General features: G+C 35.1%; 2 protein-coding genes across 2 annotated transcripts in view; one reads left to right on the top strand and one right to left on the bottom strand.

The window, feature by feature from the left end:
• Positions 1–4,064: 4,064 nt before the first annotated feature.
• OSTM1 (osteoclastogenesis associated transmembrane protein 1) overlaps positions 4,065–25,998 on the bottom strand; it is a 37,470-nt gene continuing 15,536 nt past the window's right edge. The window contains exons 3-6 of the mRNA XM_082855244.1: positions 15,787–15,884; positions 10,756–10,923; positions 8,532–8,697; positions 4,065–4,790 (exon numbers count right to left, since the gene is read on the bottom strand). Coding sequence (XP_082711370.1) covers positions 4,735–4,790; positions 8,532–8,697; positions 10,756–10,923; positions 15,787–15,884 — 488 coding nt within the window. The 3' untranslated portion in view covers positions 4,065–4,734. The remainder of the gene's footprint in view (positions 4,791–8,531; positions 8,698–10,755; positions 10,924–15,786; positions 15,885–25,998) is intronic.
• LOC309971883 (small ribosomal subunit protein eS25-like) lies at positions 13,129–13,917 on the top strand. Its single transcript, XM_082855298.1, has one exon. It carries the CDS (start codon positions 13,494–13,496, stop codon positions 13,896–13,898), a length of 405 nt encoding a protein of 134 aa, XP_082711424.1. The 5' UTR covers positions 13,129–13,493; the 3' UTR covers positions 13,899–13,917.

Below are 25,998 nucleotides of genomic sequence, written 5' to 3'. Positions count from 1 at the left end.
GCTAGAGGAGGGTAGGAAACCCACCTGTGACCAGGATCCTGCCCTAATGCAAAGCATTAGGTCTGCTGCCAGTGAGAGAGGGACAGGAAACTTACTCTCATTTAAGAACCGTCCCCCCCCCCCCATTACAATGCAGAGTCTGACTGCCATGGTGAGAAGGAGGTGCACCTATAAAGCTCAAGAGCCCGGGGCCTGCATGAGACTGAGGCTAGCGGGGAAAACACTGCCTGCCCCAACCACAAAACTTGCTCAAAGAAACAAGCAACAGATCCCTAGAGCTAAGGGAGGGGCAGGACTTGTAGAGATTCCACTTGTAGTACAGTTGTGCAGTCTGCTGAAAGCAAGAGGGTGAAGCAGGGACACTGAGAAAAACTCCCTGGCATTCTAGGCCACTCACTAAACACAAAGTAGCAGCAGTTCACCACTGGATGAATTTTAAAGCTGTGGTATATTGAAGGTTACAATATCAACAATAAAACCCAAGCCCAGATCAACTACTACTGAGAGTTACTTGGTACCCCCACACTAATGGCCCAAGAGAAGGAGAGGTGTGCCCACTGTACGTATAAATACTATTTACCTCAGTTTCTACTGTTCTTTTACATGCAATGTCTGACATTCAATCAAAAATTATAAGGGCTTCCCTGGTGGCACAGTGGTTGAGAGTCCGCCTGCCGATGCAGGGGACACGGGTTCATGCCCCAGTCCGGGAGGATCCCACGTGCCGTGGAGCGGCTGGGCCTGAGAGCCATGGCCATTGAACCTGCGCGTCCAGAGCCTGTGCTCCACAGTGGGAGAGGCCACAGCGGTGAGAGGCCCGTGTACTGCAAAAAAAAAAAAAAATTATAAGACATTAAAAAGCAAGGGAAAAAAATGACAATGATCCACTGTCAAGAGATAAGGTAGTTAACAGAACTAAATCCAGAGATGACCTAGATATTGACACTATCCAACAGGAATTTAAAATAACTGTGATTAAAATGCTAAGGGATCTAGTGGAATGAGTGGACAGCATACAAAAACAGAGAATTTCAGCAGAGAGATAGAAACTATAAAAAAGAGTTAAATGGAAACCCTGGGAATAAAAATATAGTATCAAGAGATGAAGAATCATTTTGACAGGCTTATTAGTAGACTGGACACAGCACAAGAAAGAATCAGTGAACCTAAAGTAGGTCAATAGAAATGATGCACGTTGAAACATAAAAGTAAAAGAGAGTGAATAAAACAGAAGAGTGCATCCAACAGAGCTGTGGGACAATATCAAATGGTCTAACATAAATCTAATTGGAGTCCCAGAAGGAGAAGAGAGAGAGAGTACAGGACAGAAGAATATTTGATGGTATAATGGATGAGAATTTTCCAAAATTAATGATATACAACCAAAAAATCCAAGAGGCTCAGAGAATCCCAAGCAGAATAAATACAAAGATAAACATACCAAGACACATCATAGTAAAACTGTTGAAAATTGAAAGTTAAGAGGAAATCTTGAAGGCAGTCAGAAAATAAAAATGTTACATAGAGAAGAACAAATATAAGAATCACAGCAGACCTGTCATCAGAAAATTTGCAAGCCAGAAGGCAATAGTGATTTCTTTAAGGTACAGTTGACCCTTGAACAACATGTCTTTGAAATGTGCAGGTCTACTCATACACAGATTCTTTTTCAACATATATACAAAAATATATGTGTAAAACATCATGTGCAAGACTTGTATTGAAGTGGATAGCCTATCCCTACATAGGCACAGGGTGAGTGATATTTAACATAACATTAATGATATTAGTTTTCTTACTGTTTTATAACTTTGCTTTCAAAGAATTACATAACTGTACAGTATGCCTCTCTTTCATAATTGGAGAAACTGTGTATCAGCCTATCATCACAGGGAAGTGTTTTTTAAAAATATATAATTATGTTTCCAATACTGTATCATGAATATGACTGCAATAATGCATGCCATAAAAATTTTATGCATGCCATAAAAATTTTATAACAATTCATTCATTAGTGAGCAGGCTAGGCTACCATGAAGCAATTGTATTGATTATCCTAGGCTACCATAAAGCAATCATATAGCTGCTTCTTCATTATCAATGCATGAATTGTTATACCTGTAAATAAACTGAATTTCTTTTTCACGTTATCTCTTCATTTCTGATGTCTAGTGTTAGTAATACGTATAACATCTACAGTATTTTGCATCATATAAGACAATATTGATGTAGGTACTGACAGACAATTCATCTTGCAAACAGATGACATAAACTTATAGTATCGATAAATACAGTACAGTACTGTAAACATATTTTTCTTCCTTATGATTTTCTTAATAACATTTTTTCTGTAGCTTACTTTATTGTAAGAATACAGCATATGGACTTCCCTGGTGGCGCAGTGGTTAAGAATCCACCTGCCAATGCAGGGGACACGGGTTCGAGCCCTGGTCCAGGAAGATCCCACATGCCGCAGAGCAACTAAGCCCATGTGCCACAGCTACTGAGCCTGCACTCTAGAGCCCACGTGCCACAACAACTGAAGCCCACGCACCTAGAGCCCATGCTCTGAAACAAAGAGAAGCCACCGCAATGAGAAGCCCGCGCACCTCAACGAAGAGTAGCCTCCACTCGCCACGACTAGAGAAAGCCTGCGTGCAGCAACAAAGACCCAATGCAGCCAATAAATAAATAAATAATAAAAATAAAATATAGCACTTTAATTTCCGTAAGCTACTTTGTTTATTTCAAAGTGCCAAAAAACTAAAGGTGTTGTGGTGCACACACATATGCTGTGAATCTAAGAATTCAGAACTATGCAAAGAACTTTTCAATACGACTTTACAAGTGAAATATTTACACACTTTACTGGTAGTGCTTAATGCTTATTTTTGAAATCTATTGCTGATACTCCTCTAAAGAGCAATGACTCAACCAGAAAAATATTAAAGGCTGCCTTTTCTTTTGTAAAGTGCTTATTAGCAACCATATCCAAAAGCAATGGTTTTCAGAAATACATGATATTAAAAGGTGCTCAAAGAGTCACCTCTTACAGAATCAAATATGCCATTTTGTAACTTTGTACATGTAAACTGATTTTATCTGCATTAATGAAAGATTGCTTTCAATGGCCCTCAACCATATGCTTCAAATCAAGACAGTGCTATTAGCATCAGCAGCATGAACAGTAACAGCAGAATAAACCCCAGCACATTTTAAATGGATCACAGCAGACTAGAAAAACTGTAACAGCTTTTGGATATGCTGCATATCCAAGGATGAGGCTTCTCTTTCACTCTGCATATATGGTAAACATTTTAAAAAATAATAAAAACACTTTCTTGTCTCTCTATAAGAGCATTTTACAGTGTATAAAAGGATTCAGATTTTTGTACCAATTAAGCAAACTGTTTTTCTATATAAAGTAGGCTTTATATTAAAGAAAGAAAGAAGAAAAGAAAGAGAAAAGAAAGCCTATTTCCACCAAGACAGCTAGAAGGAATTATCAAGTGAAACACCTAATGCTAAAAACCTGAGGGAAAAAAATGTGAACAATTCTGAAATGAAGCTTTTTGAAAGGTTGATATAAACATTCCAAAAAGGAATTTGTTTTCGAGTGTGAAGTATCTGACTTCATTTCAATCATATATCACTTTTATCTGATTTAAATAATTTAGAAAAAAAAAAGCATCATCTTAACTGAACTACTTTCTGTATCAGATTCTCTTTCTGACTCATGCCCCCCAGTACGAACCATTCAATACTCTTATAGTGAGCATCCCCTCAGGTCCCTGTCTATTTTCTGAATCTTAAAAGCTTTTTTACTCCTCCTTTTTTTTCCCCTCCAAAACTCCCCATATATCCCAAGAGAAAATTCCTATTAAAAAATCATAATTTAAATATATTGTGACAATGTTACATTTGATTTAAAGTGGTAATAAATTATAAATTGCCAAATAATATAATTCACAATGCAAATCCCTGGTATAAAAAGAATCCATCTTGCCCTGAATATAATAAAGCAGCCCAGTGATTTCAAATTACTTATGAAATAAAGGCAAAAATAAGGTGTAAAACACTATTTATAAAAGTTAAGTAAGAAACCAGTTACCATAAATCTTTTTATAAAGATAAATGTAATGGGCCTTTCCATTTCTAAAAATTTGGGGGGAGGTTTATAACTAGTGGTTTCAAAAATGACTTTAAGGAAACCAGAGATTGAATTACGTATTATTTGTAATATATGACATATTAAATATATGTGACAATAATACTGCAATGGTGAGAAACTTAAATTAATCTTTGGACTTGCTACTTTTCGGCAAGTAAATTTTTTTCAAAGTCTTTGCTATAACTGATTAATTTTTAAATGTTAGTTCTCAAAAACTTTGCTACTAGAGATACTATGTTAACTAAGGAGATACTGGAAGTCTCAAATAGTAACAATATGCCTACAAAATAAAACAAGATTGTTCTTGCATCTTTTGTTAGTATAACAAATACACTTTAAAATAGACAACATTGCTATGCCTGTAAATTAAAAATACCCAAACCTTTAAAAAGGGGGTGGAACAGGAAAGAAAAATTGAAAATTCTTATTTAAAAATAAATCTGAAGTCCTTGCATTTCTTAAGAACTTGACTTGTCAAATCACGGTTTATCTTCTTTTGGACCAAGCTGTGTCTTCCACCATTCATCCATGGGATATGATGTCAATTCTCCATTCTGTAGGTTTCAGTGTGAATTTTCTTGAATGTTTGCAAAGCTGGTACTGGACTTGAGACGTTTGGCTAAATAAATCAAAAGTATTATATTTTAACTTAAATTTAATTCTCTAAACATAATTATTCATTATTTTATGTAAACTATAGTATTCATCTATTAGTTCCATGTTTGAATCTGAATAGATTCAATCTTATAAGAATTAAACTTAAATCTATTTTTTTCTACCAACCTCAAAAGATATAACTTTGCTAGAAGCTGCACATGATTTTGTTAGAAGCAGTGCCAAATAAAACAGATGTAATTTATATCATCCTGAACAATACAGTCTTAAATATGTAATAAAAATGAAAGTACTCTACTTTAAAAATGGAAGTGCTGTAAAGTATAATAATAAAATTATATATTTGAAAGTCTAATCTAGAAATCCAAATCTAAATTTCTCTTAAAAGAATTCAGTAAAAGAACTCTGTAATGTTTAAAAAAACAAACAAACATTCAAATGGCTTACAAAGAAAAGTGAGTTGGATATTACACACATGTGCACAAACATATATGGCAGCTAATAAAATATGTACAATCAGTTTTGATCATGATGCTAAAGGGACTGAGTCATTAGAGTTAATAAACAAAATCATGGCTATTTGGCTTGGTAATATGTTTTGTTCTTTAGTTAAACATGAATGTTTCTCATGTTCCAGAAATTAAAAACAACCATGCCATAGTGAAAGTATCTTACATTGGATAACTAGGAATCTCTCTACTTCAGAGGTTCTCAACACTAGAATAGAGGTTATGATTTAGAAGGTCTGCAATGGGATTCAGACATTTAATTTTTGTTTTTGTGTTTTGAAAGCTCTGCAGACAATTCTGATATGTGGCCAAGGATGAGAACCACTGTTCTAGTTTCTATCAGGGTCTCCCCTGACAACTGTAAGTAGAAGATGACAACATGGCTTCCTGGACCAGTGCATTGTTTCAGCCTAAACTTAAAAAGCAACTTAAACTAAAAAACAGCCTAAACTGAAAGTCTACTTCTTAAGCCTTCAGTGGATCTGGGAAGCAAACTAAATCAAAAGGGTTTTTTGTTTTAAACGTTGTTTAAAACTATTAAAAGTAATCTAGTTTCTAATTACCAAATTCATTAAACTAACCAGGTAGCGATACAACTTCCTTGCTTCCTTATTCTCTATCTGATAAATCCCTACATCCTCCAAAATTCTACTCCTACTCTTCTAATGGTGAATTCCAACACCCCAAATGCAGAGTTTGTCTTCTATGCCTCTGTGGTCCAACCACACTGTATGCACTTCTACTACATTTGTTGTAATGATTGGATTATGGTCGGTATGTTCTTTGAGGGCATCTATTGTGCTTTGTTCCTTTTTAAATCCCTAATTCCTACATAGGACTTGATGAATGGTAGCATAAAGAAAATGGTAGCATAAAGAAAAGTAAATTAAAATTTCCATGAGGTATCAGCACAAGAACTATTTGCTTACACTAGCACTTCCTTAAGTTCATCATTTAATTCGTAAACAATGCTTCTATTACACATTAATAGGTATTATGCAAAGGTCCTATTGTCAAGTTTGGGGGTTGTAATCTCAGAGGCCTTAATTTATATTCAGGTACATTACAAAGCTCATGAAAAGGAATTTCACAGGACTAGTATTTTAAGGAACTCACTCTAGGAGTTGCTAACATTAAGTACAATGTTCTTTTATTCAACAAATATTTTGGAGTATCTACTATGGGCCAGGTACTTTCTAGATGCTGGTGATATAGTGGTGAGCAACATAAACAAAATCCTTTTTCTGATGGAACTTACAGTTGAGTCAGGGTAGACAAACAAATGAGGTAGAAAATAAGTGGAAAAGTTAATTGGAATAGACTAAATAGTGATTAAATGCTATTAAAGAAAGATGACACAGAAGAATTTTAAAAAGGGTGTATTCTTAGGTTGGGGGGGGGTCATAAAAGTTCTCTTTGTGTCAGTAACCTTTGACCTAAGACCTGGATGACAAGGAGCCAGTCAAGGAAAGCAGGGAGGGAAAAATACAAGAACCTCGGAAAGAGGGCAGTGTGAATGAGCTTGGTGTTTGAGAGGAGCAGAAAGAAGGCCGGACTGCCTACATACAGCATCATGAGAAAGGAGAGGGGTAGACACAGGAGTTTAGGAAGGCAGATGGGGACCAGGTCACATGCAGCTTGGAGAGCAGACCTTGGAATAAGTCTGTATTTTATTCTAGGTGCGACGGGTACACGGGAAGGGTTTCAAATGGGAGAGGAGCACGTGGTAAAATTTGTGTTTAAAAATTTACTCTAGCCACTATACGGACAATGGATTGTAGTGGGTCAAGAAGTAGAAGTAGGGATACCAGTTAAGGGACCTCTGCCTTAGTGCTGGTAAGAGACGGTGATGGCCTGGGCTAAGGTATTACCAGTGGGGACAGAGAAAAGATAATTTAAGATATATTTTTGGAAATAGAGCTGGCAGTACTTGCTGATGAATTGAAAAGGGGTAGGGGAGGGAATAAGGGAATGGGGAAAGAAAAGAAAAGAAAAAGTTAAGAAATTGAAAGATATTAAAAGAAATTAAACGACAAAAGGATTTGTGGCTTATACAAGCAGATGGATGGTAATGACTTTTATTGTGAAAACAAACGAACAAAAACACTGATCAGAAGTACTATATATCTTCTGTAGAGTTAGATAGATTTGCAAAGCAAATAAGATGCTAAACTTTAAAAGTACACCAAGCCCTGAAAAATAAAGTTTCTCAACAGTGAGGTCCCTGCAATATTTTGTTATTACCCTAAAGAAGCACTTTTAGGCCCGAGTTATTACATATTTACAGAATGCTGGCAATCTTCAAAATACTTTACTAAATACACCCATGATAAAGACTCTCTCCTCTAGTAGCTAGCCTTTTGAGGTGACAAGACATTACAAATTCAATGTAAACTGATCTACAAGCAATCTGTTTTTTTTTTTAAGTTAGATATATTAGACGTGAAGTTAGATAAATCATGAAAAAAATGCCAGAAAGAAATTTATAAGGGAAAGAATTTTTATATCATAGGTTCCTAAACTAGGAATAATATTTAAGAGAAAAAAAGCCTGACTTTTTTTTTCTCCTGAAAACATTCTTTTTTAAAAAAACTAAAATTACTAAGGGATAAGCCCATACTTTCATTCTGATAATAAACAAGAAACCTATGAGATTTGGAGGTCACTTTTCTTTGGCCAGTTGGGACCTTCTAGCTAGCGTTTTTTTCTGCTCTGCCCTATTTGATGGGGAGAAAGGAAAGGAATGAACACATACTGAGCACATGCTATATGTCAAGTAACTTTCTTGGAACTACAATTCCAATTTGTTCATAAACAAATTGTCTGTGTGTAAGCTACAGTTTCTCCCTGCCTGCTACTTGTTTGGTGGTTCTGTCATGGGTGGTTCTGCCAATGGGCCTAAGAGCTCTCTACTATTTATCTCCCTATTATGGCCATTTCAGGTCTGCAAAGCCTTTGTTACTATTCCTTTGTTGTTGTCAACCTTATTCCAGGATACCTAGCTTTCTCAATTAAAGCTTCTGAAAGATACTGTATGTTAAAGTTTGATTATAAAGTCACTTAACTTACACATCTCTTCTGGTAGTGAGCACAGTTGTAAAATTTGAAGAAGAGAGCTGTTTTAGGCTAATATACTTTGAGTTCTCAGAGTATATATTATTTCTAAAACAGGCTTAGATTTTTTTGAATACAGGTTTTTAATCTAAGTAAATAAACAACCATAAAAAGAAACTTACGTAGAATGAGTTTGCGTTTCTTTTGCTCTGAGTGAAGAAAACTACTAAGGTAGAAGACAACAGGTAGAAAGAGAATGAACACAGAAACAGCAATTACAGGCACTGTGTCACTGCAAGGGACTGAACAGTTGAAAGTTCGACTCCAAAGTTTTCGAGTAATATTCATCTGAAACAATAACAAATAATGTTACTCTATTTTATATTTAATTTGTCTTCAATTTCATAAAATTATTTTGTCAGTAACAAGAACCCCAAATTTAGACTAAATACACATCCCTAAAAAATCTATTAATAGTTGAGGACAATTTCTTCTGTCAGGGAAATAAGCTGGTTCACGATTAGTCATTGTATAAATTTATATCCATACAGAAATTTCATATTGTAAATTCATAATACTGTCCAAAGAATGTCAGCTTTTCACAGACTTCAAACACAGAACTTGTATCAATAGAAATATACTGTGCTTCATTCATTAAAAAAGATTTAAAAGGGTAACTATGTGAGGTGATGAATGTCAATAATTAGACTGTGGGAATCCTTTTGCAATATGTATGTATATCAAATCATCACACTGTACACTTTAAATATATTATAATTTTATTTGTCAAGTACACCTCAATAAAACTGGGGGGGAGGGGAAGTCTCACAAAACAAACAAAATATTTTCTTTCATATGTTACCTACGTAATCTCACTGAGCCTGTTGTAATATTTTTAGAATGGAGATAAAAATATCAGCTTTATAGGGCTTCTCTTCAAGAGATGATACCTATGAAATGCTTAATAGCTTATCTAAGATATTATGAAAGATTCATACTCACAGCAAATAATTTTTTAAGTATATAACATCTAATGAGTCATGGAAACTTTATTAGACAATACTAATATCTTATTTAGCCCCTAGATACACTTAGGGGCTGCAGTACCTCACTTTCATTGAGCTCATGATTTCTGTCAAACAGGCTAAACGATGTAAGGAAACTATCAAATTTAGCTTTTAAAACTGTTCTTGCCTGGATTTTGTTTAATTGAGATATGGTTTACAAATGGCGCACTGTACGTCTGTCATAATTTTTGCTTATTGCAAGATGGATGTTCTAAAATAGGTTGGTCATGTTGATTTCCTGTGTAATCCAACTTGTGTCATAGAACCAATATTCATTTTTCTTCTTTATTTTAAAAAAAAGAAAGAGACTATTATTCTTTAAAAAGATGTTATTATTTATTGGGAACCTACTAGAAGCCAGGTACTACTCTAAACATTAGTAACAGAGTAGTAACAAACAAAAATCCCCATGGTGTATCCATTTTAAGTGCTTTTTACCATTCTGAATATTATAGATCCACTATGTTCACTCTGAGCTGCTATAATTCACACTCATCATTCTCAAACATTAAGTTTACCAATTTTGACCACAAGTTCTCTGCTTTTTGACAATAAATTTTCAGTTTCCTCTAATGCCTCAATAGTCAGGCATCGTATTCCCATAAAAAGGCATGATTGCCATCTAGTGGTGCCCCATGTAAAGGCAGGCTATTCAACGGAGGAAAAGAGTTTTTGTTGACTATTCATTCAATCAATACATGTTACTAAGGGCCCACTATTTGCTAGGCGCTGTTCTAGATACTGAACAGTGAACAAAAAAGGACAATGATGTCCTTGTCTTCATATGGCTTATATTTTATTAAGGGGAGAAAGACTACAAATAAGTAAACAAAACTTTTCAGATGGTAATAGATATAAAGAAATAAAGCAACAGAATAGGAAGTAACTGAGGAATGGCTTCAGAAACATATTGTAGCAAAATCTAGAGACTTCTTGAATTAGCAACAAGTGCACAAGAAACTGAAATGAAAACATTTAACAATATACCCACACCTCTGAAAATGACACACATTATCAAACTTAAAAAAACAAAATGTATAAATGGAGTATAATCTATAAAAATATTAAATCACTATGTTGTATATCTGAAACTAATATAATATTGTAAATCAACTATACTTTAATAAAAAGAAGTCAAATATACCAAATTATCAACTTACTTAAGAAGTATCTGATTAATTTCCATTTTAGTTTGACATATCAGGATATTCTAAAACTTTACTACTTAGCAACTAGTTATTTCTGGTTGAAGACACCATATGCAAATTCCAATAATAATACTGAAGGCACATTCAACAACACTGCAAAACACGTGTTGTATCAGGAGCAAAGTACTTACTGCATCTTCCACATCAATGCATAAGTGCGTTCCAGATTCAGCCTTATTTTCAAGTTCATTCATTTTTTGCATTTCACTGTACAGACTACTCAGAGTTTTGTATGCGTCATGACAGTTTTTGCATACTTCTGAATAATTTCTTAACTGAAGAAGACTGTGTGCGCTCCCCTAAAAGTCAAAGGCACATAAAATACAGGCAATAAACATTACATTTTTTAAACTTATTTGCCCTCCTGGAGGAAATAATAGAGTATGTTAAAGTGCTGAGCTGTGGTGTGGGGCAGGTTGCTAAACCACTCTGAGCCTTGGTTTTATCTATAAAATAGGGATACCCTTACCTGTATTACAGGTCCCAAGGAATAGAGACTGGTATGTAGCACACAGCAAAATATTTGGTACTTTCTAGTCGCCCCTGAATTTTGAAAACCACTGCACTAGCCACTGTTAACTGAGAGCAACACTAGCTCATATACCAAATTATTGATACCTAAATACCAAAAATTTACTAAGTTATCTTGTCATTTATACATCTGCCCTTATCTATCCTACACTCACCAAATAAATAAAGTATACCCTTGCCTGTGCTGACTTGAACCCTGAAGTCTGCCTTATTGAGACAGAGAAGACTTTATAATGAGTTAGGAAAAGGCACCCAAACTACATCCCTCCCCCAGCCCTCTTACCCCAATGCTTTTAATCCAGGCCTTTCAAGTCAACAAAAAGGGACTAATACCAATGAATTGTATAACCTAAAATATAGCCTCAGGTACTGGATATAAGACATTATGTTAGTGAATCTCAATCTTTTCCACTTCTGGGACTGACGCTTGTATTTCAAGAACAAGTTTGCTAAACAGTCAATTCACACTTTTGTTTTCTATTCCCTTTATTCTTTACCTTATAGCCTGGAGAAATAATATTAACTGACTATCAGAATGAAAGAGAAAAGGAAAAATTAAAGGAATTAAGCTGATGTAGCCCCTACAACATTACCCTTACTATCTACTTGACAGAGAAACTCAAGACTCTCTTTAGTTCTGCCACAAGAAATAGCCCATTGCCTGTTTTTCACAGAACAATTGTACGTTCAGCTAAATGTGTTCGATCAAAAATGGAGCACAGTACCTTGATGGGGGAGTATAATTTAGTCATTTATATTAAAACTTAAAATGTACATATCATTTGACATTGCAATTTCACTTCTAGGAATCTACCAGACAAATAAAGATACAAATACCTGCAAAAGACTGTCCATATTTGTGATAGTAAAATACTGAACCAAACAAAATTCTCCATTGATACAGGGACTGACTGACTAAATGGTGGCATAGTCAAACAACAAAAAGCCCTGCAACGTTTAAAGCAAATGAGAAAGTAGGATTCTGGGAAAATGATGACATCAGCACGTGCCATTCCTGATTTCTTTCCTGAAGAAACTCAAGAACAGAAGAGTAAACCCAGGCCCTTGATAGCACTGTTAATTATAGAGGCATGACATGCACATTTCATCACAGGAAGGTTGTATGACAGCTGTCATACCACTGCCAGAGAAACTAGCCGGAACCACAGTCTCTTGTGACCCTCTATCCCCTGCAACCACCTACTGTCCTCTGGAGATGCGAGGGGCTGGAATAATAGCCCCACCCTACCTGCGGGACCACCCACAAAAAGCAGTCTCCACAGTCACCCAGACAGTCCAGGTTCCCAGAGAAGCCACCTGCAAACACATACTACATAAGGTGGAGCTGGTCTGGAACCTAAACCCACATCTCTGCCTCATCACTGAGCCAGAAGGCACTGCCACAGCCAATACCATTAATTTCACTGCTACCACCTATCTCTTTAGCTGGTTCTCCTCCCTTTTCAAACACACACACACACACACACACACACACACACACACACACACACACACAAAACCTATAAAACATTGGCATTGCCCAGAACTCAGTCCTTGGGGCCTCTTCATCATCTCTATCTCCACTCACTCACATCCAAGTCTCCAGGCTTGATACCATCTGTACCTGATGACTCTCAAATCTACAGCTCCAGCTCATACCTCTCCCCTGATAATAAATAAACAAACTAACTAATTAGCTAATTAATTTTTAAAAACCATTCAATTTAAGGAAATAGAAAAATGACAAAACCAAAAGAATATAGGAGGAATTAATAAATGCAAAAGCATAACTTAACACATTAAGAAAAATAAAACAGAAACTGATAAATAAAGCCAAAGGTGGGTTTTCAAAAAGGTCAATAAATATAAATGTATCTTCAACAAGCCTAAAGAAAATTCAAGGGAAAAAAGGACTCACAAGTATAGCATTCGGAAATAGAAAGGAAATGTAGCTATATATATGATAGAAATTTTAAGGAGTAACCAATTACTAAATGCAATGCATTATCCTGGAATGAATCCTGAAACAGAAAAGGACATTAGTAGAAAAACTGGTGAAATCAGAATGAAGTCTGGCATTTAGTTAATAGTTATATACCAATGTTCATTTCTTATTTTTGACTAATGTACCTTGGTAACATAAGGTGAACATTAGGGGAAACTAGGTCAGGGATATACAGGAATTCTCTGTATTAGCTTTGCAACTTTTCTGTAAGTCTAAAATTATTCCAAAAAAAAAAAAACCATTTAAAAATAGGCAGTTAAAATCTGTAGTGGGGCCTTTTTGTCCGACATCTTAGGGAGGTGAGGTGATAGCAGTTGCTCTCCCGGCTTCGCTATGCCGCCCAAGGATGACAAGAAGAAGAAAGATGCCGGAAAGTCGGCCAAGAAAGACAAAGACCCAGTGAACAAATCTGGGGGCAAGGCCAAAAAGAAGAAGTGGTCCAAAGGCAAAGTTCGGGACAAGCTCAATAACCTAGTCTTGTTTGACAAAGCAACGTATGACAAACTCTGTAAAGAAGTTCCCAACTATAAGCTTATAACTCCAGCTATCGTCTCTGAGAGACTGAAGATTCGTGGCTCCCTGGCCAGGGCAGCCCTGCAGGAGCTGCTTAGTAAAGGACTTATTAAACTGGTTTCAAAGAACAGAGCTCAAGTAATTTACACCAGAAATACCAAGGGTGGAGATGCTCCAGCTGCTGGTGAAGATGCATTAACAGGTCCCACCAGCTGTATATTTTGAAAAATAAAGCTTTATTAAATCAAAAAAAAAAATCTGTAGTGGGGGAAGAAAAGATATTGTTCATAAGGGCACCAAACACTATGTAATACCTTGAAATAGACTTAAGAAATGTATAAACCTATAGGAAATTTAAATAAATAAGTAAAACTGTGCTACAGAACATTAAAAAATAAAGAATAATGGTGGTTACCAGGGGCTAGAGAAAGAGGAAATGGGGAGTTATTACTTAATGTGTACAGAGTTTCAGTTTGAGAAGATGAAACATTCTGGAGATGGATGGTGGTAGAGTTGTACAACAATGTGAGTGTACTTAATGCCACTGAACTGTACACTTAAAAGTTGTAATGTGGTAAATTTTATATTCTATTTTACTGAAATAAAAAATAGTGAATATATACTGTACTCCTAGATAGGAAAGCTTAATATCATAACAGGTCAATTTTTCCCAAATGATGACTCTAAAAAAATGTAATGCAATTCTAATAAAATATCAAAATGATTGATTATTTTGAACTTGGTTCTAAAATTCATTTCATGGATTTATTTAGTAAATCATGTTTTGAAAGTCAAGAAGCCAACAGGAAAAAAAGGTTGGCGCTAAACCTTACGTCTTACACCAAAATAAATTTCAAACAGATAAAATGATGCTTAAATGTACAAAACAAAACCATGAAAGTCCTAAAACAATCACAGGAGAAATTTTTTAAATAATCTCAAAGTGAGAAAAGGCCTTCTAGTGTGACACAAAATCCACAAGCCATTAAATTAATTTTGGTAAATCTAACAACATAAAAATTAAAATTTTCTTCATATCAAAAAGAGAAGCATGATAAAGAGACAACAAATGAGGAAAAAATATTTGCAACTAACATTCCAGGAAAAATGCTAATTTCCCTAAAGTACATTCATCAGAACTAGTGTCTTTGGTCTCTAAAACCAGAGTTCCTAGTCAAATAGTCTTGGTAAATGCTGTATACAAAGTTACCATTTGAAGTTCTATATAATGTACATTAGTCCACTAAAGTTCTGCAGTCCTGTATTAAAGCATTTCTTACCCTTATTAAGAACATTACATCTTTTTTATGGGCTATCTATTAAAATCTTGCAGAACATATTTTGGGAAATGTTCATCTAATAGTTTTTATTATACTCAGGGAAATTCATATACTATGTTATCACATTTATTAAAGAGAAAGTTATACATACCTATATCCTAAATATATTTCTATCTATTTGTGGGGATTACCTACTTGTTAAAAAGCAAGTTTCAAAACTAGGATTTTACCAGAATTCCAATTTCACCCCTCACCACTACCAGGAACATTCCAGTACTAACATTCAAGGGTCAGAGGTGGAGAAAACAAAACCCAATAAAGTAGGTTTCTTAAAGGTTACCTTTTATATTATAATTCAAAACTCAAAGTTACCTTATTAAACAGCACCTTTTAAAGTAGGTAAAATATATTTAAGCAAATATTGAGACAAAGAATAAGCTTTTTATAGACAGAATCATACTGAATTGCAAAATACATTATTGCATAAACAAAGTCAAGAAAAATTATTGTCTGATAGAACAACACTGTGTTTTAATTAAACAATCACATGCCTCAGTTAATATGTTCACACTCATTAACTCATTGGATCCTGACTACAAAATACTGGAAGGTAGGCATGGTAGATCTTACTATTCCCATCCTACAAATTAAAAAACTGAAGTTTTGATGATTTGCCTAAGGGCTAGTAATAGAAGAATTTAGCAGAAATCCAGGTCTACCTCTACACTGTGTATGTAGATAAATATCAACAATTAATGCTATAAAAATTGGAATTATTTATTATTCACTTGGACAAGACAGCATTTTAATTTCAAGTGTCATATATAAAATACCTGAAGGTTATTCTCAAAGCAGGTCAAGGTGTGATTAAACAGATTCAGGAAGTATACTGTGCTATTTGATAATTCTTCACTTTTGTTCGTTAAACAATCTGTCAAGAAACCAAAAAGTAGATTAATATATCTCAAGCAACAATTATATACAGTCATTTATCTCTCAAGCTGTTATCTTCTGTTTCACACTATCGTAATCCTTTATTCAGACAAGCATGAAGTGTTCCACATTAAGAGAATTTTCCAAATACATGAAGCTTACCCCTTTTAGTTTCCAAAAGGTTTTTTTTACATCATAACCATTTAAATGAAAATATTAAAATAGTCACATACTTTTCTCTCTTTGTAAAAACCATATACCAAGTAAAATTGAAATTGATTTTTGATGGTACAAAGTCTTAATCATGAATATCAGTTATCAAATGCCACCTTAATAGGAGTACTCTTAGTGCTGTTTAGGCATAAGACTATTCATCCTGCATTAATTTTAGCTAAATTCATATGCTGTTTGATTGTTTTCTGTGTTACATTTAGTAGTTCTGGGTCTCTTCCATCTTCCTAGTGGGTCAGTTATTGCATCTAAGAGGTTAATCTTTTAAAATCTGCTCTTTCTAATCTATTGTGAGTTGGGAGACCAGAGAAACAAGCTGGTGAGAATCTTGCATAAAATACTGATAAAGGGACTTCAAGTAAAATCTGGAAATAAATATACTTGTTTTATGTTTTTCTAAAAATCTTACATAAATGATATTCCTCTGCAACTTGCTACTCTCACTTAGCAAGTTCATTCCTTTGAATTGTTTTCTATTTCTATGTATGAACATAGCACAATTTTTTAATCTATTCTCCCTTCTTGGATGAACTTATTCTTTATCCTCAGTTTGCTTTTACCTCTCCCTGTGCTCTCAGCTTACCCTCTGGGATCTAGGTTCAAGTGCCTGGCACCATATCCTGGAACTCACAGTCAACCATTTCAATCTCACTTTCCTAGAATCCTTGCCCTTTTTACATTCCACATACTCACAAATATTTAAAACCTTCATTAACTTTCTCTACTCCCAATTGTGGTTGTAGAACACTATTATAGAAAATTCTAAAGTTATAATGAGGGGACTCAATTCAAACTAGTTTCAGGGCCACAAAACAATCCTTGTAGATGCCCTACCAATTACTCCACAAGGGATGTTCAAATACTTTCTATTCTCTAGTACTCAACCATACTCTTGTTCTTCTTAAATTTAACTGAGAGCTGTATATTATACACACTCAGGGCCATCTATTATGATCTTTCAACTGGGAGGGGAGAGACAGGATAGAAGGCTGTTGCAGTTATCCAGGAGAAAGGTGGCAATGCAAACAGAAAGAAATCAATGGATAAGAGATACACAGAATAGGTAGTGAAGAGTACCAGAATATGCCAACTCAAAATATGCCTCTTTGGCATATGGATTATTCTGAGCTAAAGGCCTTTAAGGACTTCCCTGGTGGCGCAGTGGTTAAGAATCTGCGTGCCAATGCAGGGGACGTGGGTTCAAGCCCTGGTTGGGAAAGTTCCCACATGCTGCACAGCAACTAAGCCCGTGTGCCACAGCTACTGAGTCTGCGCTCTAGAGCCCATTAGCCACAACTACTGAGCCCGCGTGCCACAACTACTGAAGCCTGCGTGCCTAGAGCCCATTCTCCACTACAAGAGGAGCCACTGCAGGGAGAAGCCCGCGCACCGCAAAGAAGAGTAGCCCCCGCGCACCGCAACTAGAGAAAGCCCGCGCACAGCAAGACGAAGACCCAACGCAGCCAAAAATAAATAAATTTTTAAAAAGTAAAGGCCTTTAAGAACCAACAGATTCAGGAAAAACTCTAAAAACAGGGCACAAGTTTTTATTTTGTAGATAAAATTTACACTTGTAAAGGAAATTTCCATTTGTAAAGATGTCTCTCTCTCTCAAGAAAAAGAAAAGGGAGGACTCTTAACAACTAACTCTTACCAATGTAGATGGTTCTAACTTAAATCTATGTAACAAACCTTACTAAACAATCCCGTTTACCATACTTTTCCTGGTCACTTTCCCATAACTTGCCTCCTTCATCCAGAAGACCAAAACCCTTTCTCCTCTGATTATCCTAAGATGGTATATAAACCCAAATTCTAACCATCCATTTGGGTTACTCATCACTGGGTGCTCCCGTGTGTACATGTGCAATGCACTTGTTAATAAACTTCTGTTTGTTTTCTCTTGTTACTCCGTCTTTGGCCAGTCTAATTAGAGAGCTCCAGCCAGAGAACCTAAAATGGATAGAGGAAAAAGATTTTTTCCCTCCCTTAGAGTAGACATTAGGATATGACACACTATATGATGCATGCACTATTATAAACAACAATCACTACCTTGAAAGCTAATGTTAACTGAGTAGTTGCCATGTTCCAAGTGCCATGCTTGTACTTTAAACACATTTATTCAATTCTTACAACAATCCTATGAGGCAAGAACTATCATCTCCATTTTCTAAATAAGGAACAAAGGCAGAGAGGAATTAAGAAGTTACCCAAGGTCATAAAACTGGTAAGTAAAAACCTGGAATTTCTACTCAGTCTGATTCCTGAGCCTGCACTTGCAAACACTACAAATATAAAATATCTACACTCTAGACAATTAAAGTTCAATACTGGGAATCAATAAATACATGCCACTGCTCCTCCCTCCACCACCCATAGATTTCTTACACCATGCAGGGATTCAGGCAGTCGCTACCAACTGATCAGTGCTGGCAACTGAGATGAAGCCTAAAACTGGTAAACAGGGCAGCAACTAGCACATAAAGACTCCTTTGTGCAAACTGGAAAAAGACATTCCGTCCAGGTAGATTATTTACAAAAAAGTGCTCCTACCTCCAGAAGCTGAGCTGGAATCCAGCCCCACTCATCCCCTTACATGGCCCCTAGTGTAGGACTTGGCCTGCACCTGGCATACCTGGGGCTCTGCTTAAGAACCTATTCCAAGAGTCTTTCCCTCTCTGAACTCACACACTCTACATTCTCTGCAGCTTTATCTTCTCCAGCATGTAAGTCCTGTTCTGACTGTTCACCTTATCATTTAAAAATCTGAGGGATCACTTCACAAATTAGGAAACAGCTAGAGAAATAAAGTGATATACTGAGGATCATACATCAAATTAGTAAGGCATTGAAATACAAAATATACTTTCCAGGCTCTTGATTAAGTATTATCCTAATTATACCATTTTTCCTTTACTATTTAAAAATGTTACTCTCTCTGTTGGCTTTCAAAAAGTTCACACACTAAATTCTTAAAAAAAAAAAATAACATAAGTCTCTCTTAATCCTGGTTTAACATCATCACAAAGTAGCCTTGAATCTTTTTACACGAGGTAGAGTATATATAAATAAAAACAAAGTTACAAATATGCATAATATTATTATATTGTGCTAACGAGATTGAAGAAGTTTTCAGTTTTTGTAGTTGACATTTTGGAGGGAAGTACAGGGAATACAATTTCATCCACAACAACTGTATATCTGTGTATAATGAGCCACATCATGGCAAATGACATGCACAATATGGGGGTGTGTGTGTCCCTGGATTGTCTTCCAAAAGCAGTATAAAGCATGAATGTGAGTGATTCATACTTCTATACAAAGTATGTAACTGAAATAATTTCTTTATAAAAAAGTAATTTATATGGGGCTTCCCTGGTGGCGCAGTGGTTGAGAGTCCGCCTGCCGATGCAGGGGACGCGGGTTCGTGCCCCGGTCCGGGAAGATCCCACATGCCGCGGAGCGGCAGGGCCCGTGAGCCATGGCCGCTGAGCCTGCGCGTCCGGAGCCTGTGCTCCGCAACGGGAGAGGCCACAGCAGTGAGAGGCCCGCGTACCGCAAAAAAAAAAAAAGAAACATTAGTAGTAATAAAGCTTCCTATAAGCACTCAGTGAAGTGGTCATTATGAATTTTCCTCATCTCAGATAATCAATGCAGCCTCATCAAGGACAGATTAGCATAGCTTCTTTCTCAGTGAGGGCTCAAGCATCAGCTCAAGAGGCATTCTTAAAGGTGATAAGGATTCAAGTTAAGACCTTACATAGAAACCCACTAAATATCATAACAGGAATTATGTATGCATCTTTAGATAAAGTATTTGGCATCTATTAGGAGCTTGTATAAGGATCTCTGCTGTTTTTCAAAACTAATTCTATAGAGAACAACAGAGACAATTATCAATTTCTGAAAAACAGGGCAAGCTTCAGAAAACATAGTATTAAACTATGGGAACTTTGTACTTAAACAACATAATTAAGTTTAATAAGTATGAAAACTAGGATATTTTAAGTTATAAGATATAAATGAGTCCAATGCTTAGTATGTTACCATTTAGATAAAATATGGGAAAGATGGGTTCTGATTAATTGATCTTCTGGTTAACTATCAAGTTTTATTATTGATTTTTAAAGAATCAAGTCATAAAAAGTGAAGAGTGGAAGAATATTTGCCATATGGATTATTCTGAGCTGACGGCACTTGGAAAATAGCCAAGGCAGAGAGAAGCTTTCTGTGAATTCCCCTTATCTGCTTGAAGACAGAGCTTCCAAAAGAAAATCAGTTGTCATAAATCCCTTCTCCAGGAGTTTCATCAACTAGGGAAGATTTTCTCCTATCAGAGGAAAGGAGACCAATCAAACAGAATGGAGAGTCCAGAAATAAATTCCTGCATACACAGTCAACTATGAGCTGAACTCCTAGAAACAGAGAGCAGAATGGTGATTGCCAAAGGCTGGGGGGTGGGAGAAATGGGGACATATTTGTCAAAGGGCACAAACCTCCAGCTGTAAGATAAGTTCTGGGGATCAAATGTACAGTATGGTGATTTTAGTTAGCAATACTTTATTCTATACTTGAAAGTTGCTAAGAGAATAAATCTTAAATGATCTCACCACACACACACACACACATACAAAAAGGTAATTATGTGACATGATGGAGGTGTTACCTAACACTATGGTGGTAATCATTCTGCAATTTATAAGTGTATCAAATCAACACACTGTACACCTTAAACAATGTTATATGTCAATTATATCTCAATAAAGTTGAAAAAAGAACAAAAACAAAGTACCAAAACACTTTACCATAAAGCAATTCATAGTCTCATCAAATCTGGTCACTCTACTAATTATTCACCTGTCATATGCATAAGATAACCAAGAAGCATCTCAATAACCAGGCTATCCCTATGTCAACAATTCACTTCTTTTTTAAAAAAAAAACTTTTTTTTTCCAAACACATAGACATTTTTTAATTTATTTTTTTACACAGCAGGTCCTTATTAGTTATCCATTTTATACATATTAGTGTATATATGTCAATCCCAATCTCCCAATTCATCACACCACCACCCCCCGCCCCGCCACTTTACCCCCCGTGGTGTCCATACATTTGTTCTCTGCACCTGTGTCTCTATTTCTGCCCTGCAAACCCATTCATCTGTACCATTTTTCTAGGTTCCACATATATGCGTTAACAATACACTTCTGATAACAGCTTTAAAATTGTGAAGAGGAGAAATCCTTGATATATTTTCTTTACTTCTTAACAGTTACTCTCCACAAGAATTAATTTCCATGTTATTTGTAATATGAATTGGAAGAGTTGTGTACACTCCTTTTGAGTTTCAGTTTCCAAAAACTCATTTCTGATGAAGACTAATATCATTCAAAGACACAGAAATTCTAAAGATAAAATAGATGGTAGTGGTAACGGATGGCACTCTTTTTTTTTTATATTGGAGTATACTTGATTAACAATGTTGTATCAGGATGGCACTCTCTTTCATTGAGTGCCTAGCCTTCCTTTCATCAAGTAATAATGGCAAAGACTACGTGCCAACCCACAGCTAGATCAAGTAGAAAGGTGATTTTTTTTGGCAATGTATTACTTTTAAAAGTATTCTTTTAAACAATATTTTAGCTTCTATAGCTTTACATGTTTATATTTTTAATAATATTATTTAAAAAAATTTTAATAGCCCCTTAAATTAACTTTAAAAGATATTTATAGGGTTTCCCTGGTGGCACAGTGGTTGACAGTCCGCCTACCGATGCAGGGGACACGGGTTCGTGCCCCAGTCCAGGAAGATCTCACATGCTGCAGAGCGGCTGGGCCCGTGAGCCATGGCCGCTGAGCCTGCGCGTCTGGAGCCTGTGCTCCACAACGGGAGAGGCCACAAGAGTGAGAGGACCATGTACCGCAAAAAAAAAAAAAAAAAAAAAAAAAAAGATATTTATATAATTATAGTTTTGCATTTTCTAGCACAGAGGATGAAAAAGGAATAGTCATTTTATATCAAAATATATATTCTTACAAAATGGATCACATATTGGTTTAAGTCTCAATTAAAGACAAATTTTAAAAACACCTCAGTAGTTTTTGTTCTTCCTTCGTAATGTTTTTCCTTCCCATTTTATCTTTTAGGTGTCAGACTGAATAGACTCCAGATTATTTACCATTAAAGAGTTCTATTGCTGGCATCACTTATCAGCTCTGTATTTGCAAATTTAATAACTAGATCACCACAAAAAGTTAACTGAGACAAAAGGGTTCATAGCTTGTATTTAACAGTTTTACATAAGTTCTGAGAAAACTGACCAGTCTTTTTTTTTTATGTCTATTTTTTTAATTTTTTATTTTTTTAACATCTTTCTTGGAGTATAATTGCTAAAAATATGGAACACTTCACGAATTTGTGTGTCATCCTTGCGCGGGGGCCGTGCTAATCTTCTCTGTATCGGTCCAATTTTAGTATATGTGCTGCCGAAGCAAGCACGACCAGTCTTTTTATGTTTAAATAAAAAAGCAAATAATCTAGATTTTCGGGGGAATATTTATACTGTGTTTTCATGTATATACAGTAGGGGAGGAAACATAATTTTCCCTCTACCTTGTAAGTTCTCAGTTGCATCCCCTGTAACAAAAGACAGATCAATAGGAGAAAAACAAACAGAAGTTTGTTAACTTGTACATCTTCCTCATATACACAGAAGATACAAAGGGAAATTGAGTAACTCAAAGGGGTGGCTTAGAAGTCAGACTTGAATATCATCTTCAGGTAAAAGCAAAGATGGGTGTGGGGGAGGTCAGTTATGGGGAAATGACCAGGAAAAGTGAGGTAAACAAGCATAAGGTTATGCAGATTATGTTCCTGCCTTCTCCATTTACAAGATTCTCTAGTGATTTAAAGTCATCCTTTTCTTCCTGGTACAGAGAGGGAGACACCCTTACCAGTGGAGATTTCCTTAATAAATATAAATTTCTCATACAAAATGGTTATTTCTACTCTGTTTTCAGAGCTTCTCCTGTGTCTGCGGTTTCTCAAAATAATCAGCTCAAAATAATCCTTATGCCAAAGAGGCATATTTTGGGATGGCACATTTTGGTCTCCTACAATACAAAATGACAACATCCTAGGCAAACTTCTTATCAGGCACAAATTCATTTAAAATTATAGTGTGATATGATTGCTTTCTTCCATTTTATTAAAAGAGTAAATATCCTTTGTATTCATTCTTTTACCTATTTCTAAAGGCCAAAGATTTTTAAAAAACAATGACTGGATAGGTAACAAATGGATTATCCTTTAAGTAAAAGGAAAAGAGAAGCCTTTAGCATTATTTATTAAGAAAATAAAAGAGTGAGGATTCCATGAAATCAGTGGTTTAATAGATCTGGTTGCTAGAGATGCGATTGTCTCAGAACCTGATGCCTGATTCCTGATCATGGCTGACCATTAACATTAGAAAATGTGCAACCCTATTAAAAACATTTTTTTCACATTATCTAGTTTTAATTTTATGTAGTACTGATAGGTCTTTAGAAAAAAAAGAGTATTTTACATTTATATCTTTAGTAAAAGACTAGGTTTTCCATGATATCAAACATGTATATAGCACAGATATTAAACTTTGTAGGGCTAAAGTGCAGGGCTAATATTTCTTAAAATGGAGACTGTGCAATGAATTTGTCAAATAGCACTTTAAAAACAAAATTAAGCCTTAACTCATGAACACTGTCTATTCAGATGAACAATCTTAAGGCCCTCCGATTTTAGTTCTAGGCTCTTGATCTGCAGTTCATTTACACTTTCTGAGCCCCCATTCTACCTCACAGGGCTTGGCTTGTTGTGAAGTTCAAATGAACCAAGGGCCATGACATTGAGAAATATTATTTAATTTAATTGCTGACTTGCTATTCACCTTCTTTAGCTCATTTTCTCCTTCCTTCAAATTTCTTTTCTCACTGCTTTGTAACAGAAGACTATGTTGCTCAAGTAAGAATGCTTTATTAAATTTTGGTAAAAATTGCAAAGTTTTTTGAACAATTCTTTAAATTTTTCAGAAAATGTTCATGTTATCTTTATTACAGAGATTTGTAGAAAACATAATTAGAAGTGTTTCCAGGTAATTTGGTAAAGATTATTCATTTCTAGGTAAGGTGATTATTTTATTTTATTATTTTATTTAAAGATTTTTTTTGATGTGGACCATTTTTTTTAAAGTCTTTATTGAATTTGTTACAATATTGTTTCTGTTTTATGTTTTAGTTTTTTGGTTTCGAGGCATGTGGAATCTTACCTCCCCAACCAGGGATCGAATCCACATCCCCTGCATTGGAAGGCAAAGTCTTAACCACTGTACCACCAGGGAAGTCCTAGATGATTACTTTAGAATGAATACCCAAGGGAAAACATCTGAGGAGCACAAATTTATAAAACTATTTTATTTACATATAAAATACAGAATATAAATTATGATAAATTTTAAAATGTGAATGAAACAATGAATGGAAGACAACTTTTTTAAAATGCATAATCTGGAAAAAGGAAATAGCCAATCTCTCTGATTACATCTAACATATGAATAATCATGGCAGATTTGGACAGTCCATCAAGTTTTAAAAATCTTTATGTATTTTTGAATAGGTATTAAATGCTATGGTATACAATCCAAAGGGTACAAATGTAAGCAGAATGAAAACTAAGTCTTCCTGTCTTTCCTGCCCACTCAGCTATCTAATTCTCCAAAAGATGTCATATTTCTCTGCACCTTGCTTGGTCATATATTTTGGCCAAATTAATTTTAATTAGGAAGTAAACATTTCATTTTTTCTTCAGAAGAAGTTCAATCAAGGAATATTTTCAAGATAGGATGCCTCACAGAAAAACAAAAGTACCCTAAGAATTTATTCTAAAGAGTTTTAAATCTACCATACTGAGTAAATATGCAGCAAAATGTTTTCTTTCCTTTCTCTTTTTTTTTTAAATAGCCAGAGAAGAAAGCTATTTTAAATTAGTAAATTCATTACAAAATACCTTTTAAAGAAAAGATGCTTTACCTCTCAAGTATGTAAATTAAGTAACATCAGTCGAAAGAAGTGAATCCCAACACATACCCCACTTATTCTAATTAACTGATTTTAAATTATTTGCAATTAACATATTTTTTCCTATATCAATGGATTTTTCGGAAGGGCTTAAGAATAATTAAAAACAGCTCTTCCGTATAAGTTAAGCAAACTCTGTTCAATCATATTTACACTAAAAAGTTTTACTCCAAAAAAGTAAAGATTTGCTTTAAAAAAAAGTTAGCTGTCAGTCAAGCCTCTGTTCAAATTACCAGAAATTTTGAATTAATAGAGACAAAATTAAAAGAGTTAATATTCAATATCCATGGTATACTACAAAGGAAAAGAAACTTAGCAGGGAGTCTTTTTCCCATTTACAGTTTTTCTTCATATGAACTAAACAAAAAGACAAAGTCCTTAAAAAGTTAAGCTCCTTAATGACTTACAGATACACAGATTTTTAATTCACTCTATCCTTTCTATTTCCACAGCCCATGCCCTACTTAATGTTTTCTTTGCTTCTTGCCTAAACCATTGTAAGAATTTCCTCACTGGTCTCTCTCCTCCAATGGGGTTCCACAAAAAAAAAAAAGAAAAAGAAAGGGTCTTTGTAGTTTAAAAAAAAAAAAAGCTCAGAAAGTGCTAGGTTAAATGATGTTTAAAAGTTTTTTTTTAACCTATACTCCTTCTCACTGCTTTTAATATTCTATGTGTATTATAAATTCCCAAGATACTATAGTATATAACCATTTCTTAATACTATGCTGGTGTTCTAGGCAGTATGAAAAATGTTGGCATAAGTGAT

The sequence above is a fragment of the Leucopleurus acutus genome, assembly GCF_964270905.1.
Source record: "Leucopleurus acutus genome assembly, chromosome: 15".
Lineage (NCBI taxonomy): Eukaryota > Metazoa > Chordata > Mammalia > Artiodactyla > Delphinidae > Leucopleurus > Leucopleurus acutus.
The sequence above is the reverse complement of the archived record's forward strand: the minus strand, read 5'-3'. Positions and strand labels throughout refer to the sequence as shown.

Bases quoted from the DNA above. Each gene is read 5' to 3' on its own strand.
- LOC309971883 (XM_082855298.1), top strand. From the start codon at position 13,494: ATGCCGCCCAAGGATGACAAGAAGAAGAAAGATGCCGGAAAGTCGGCC.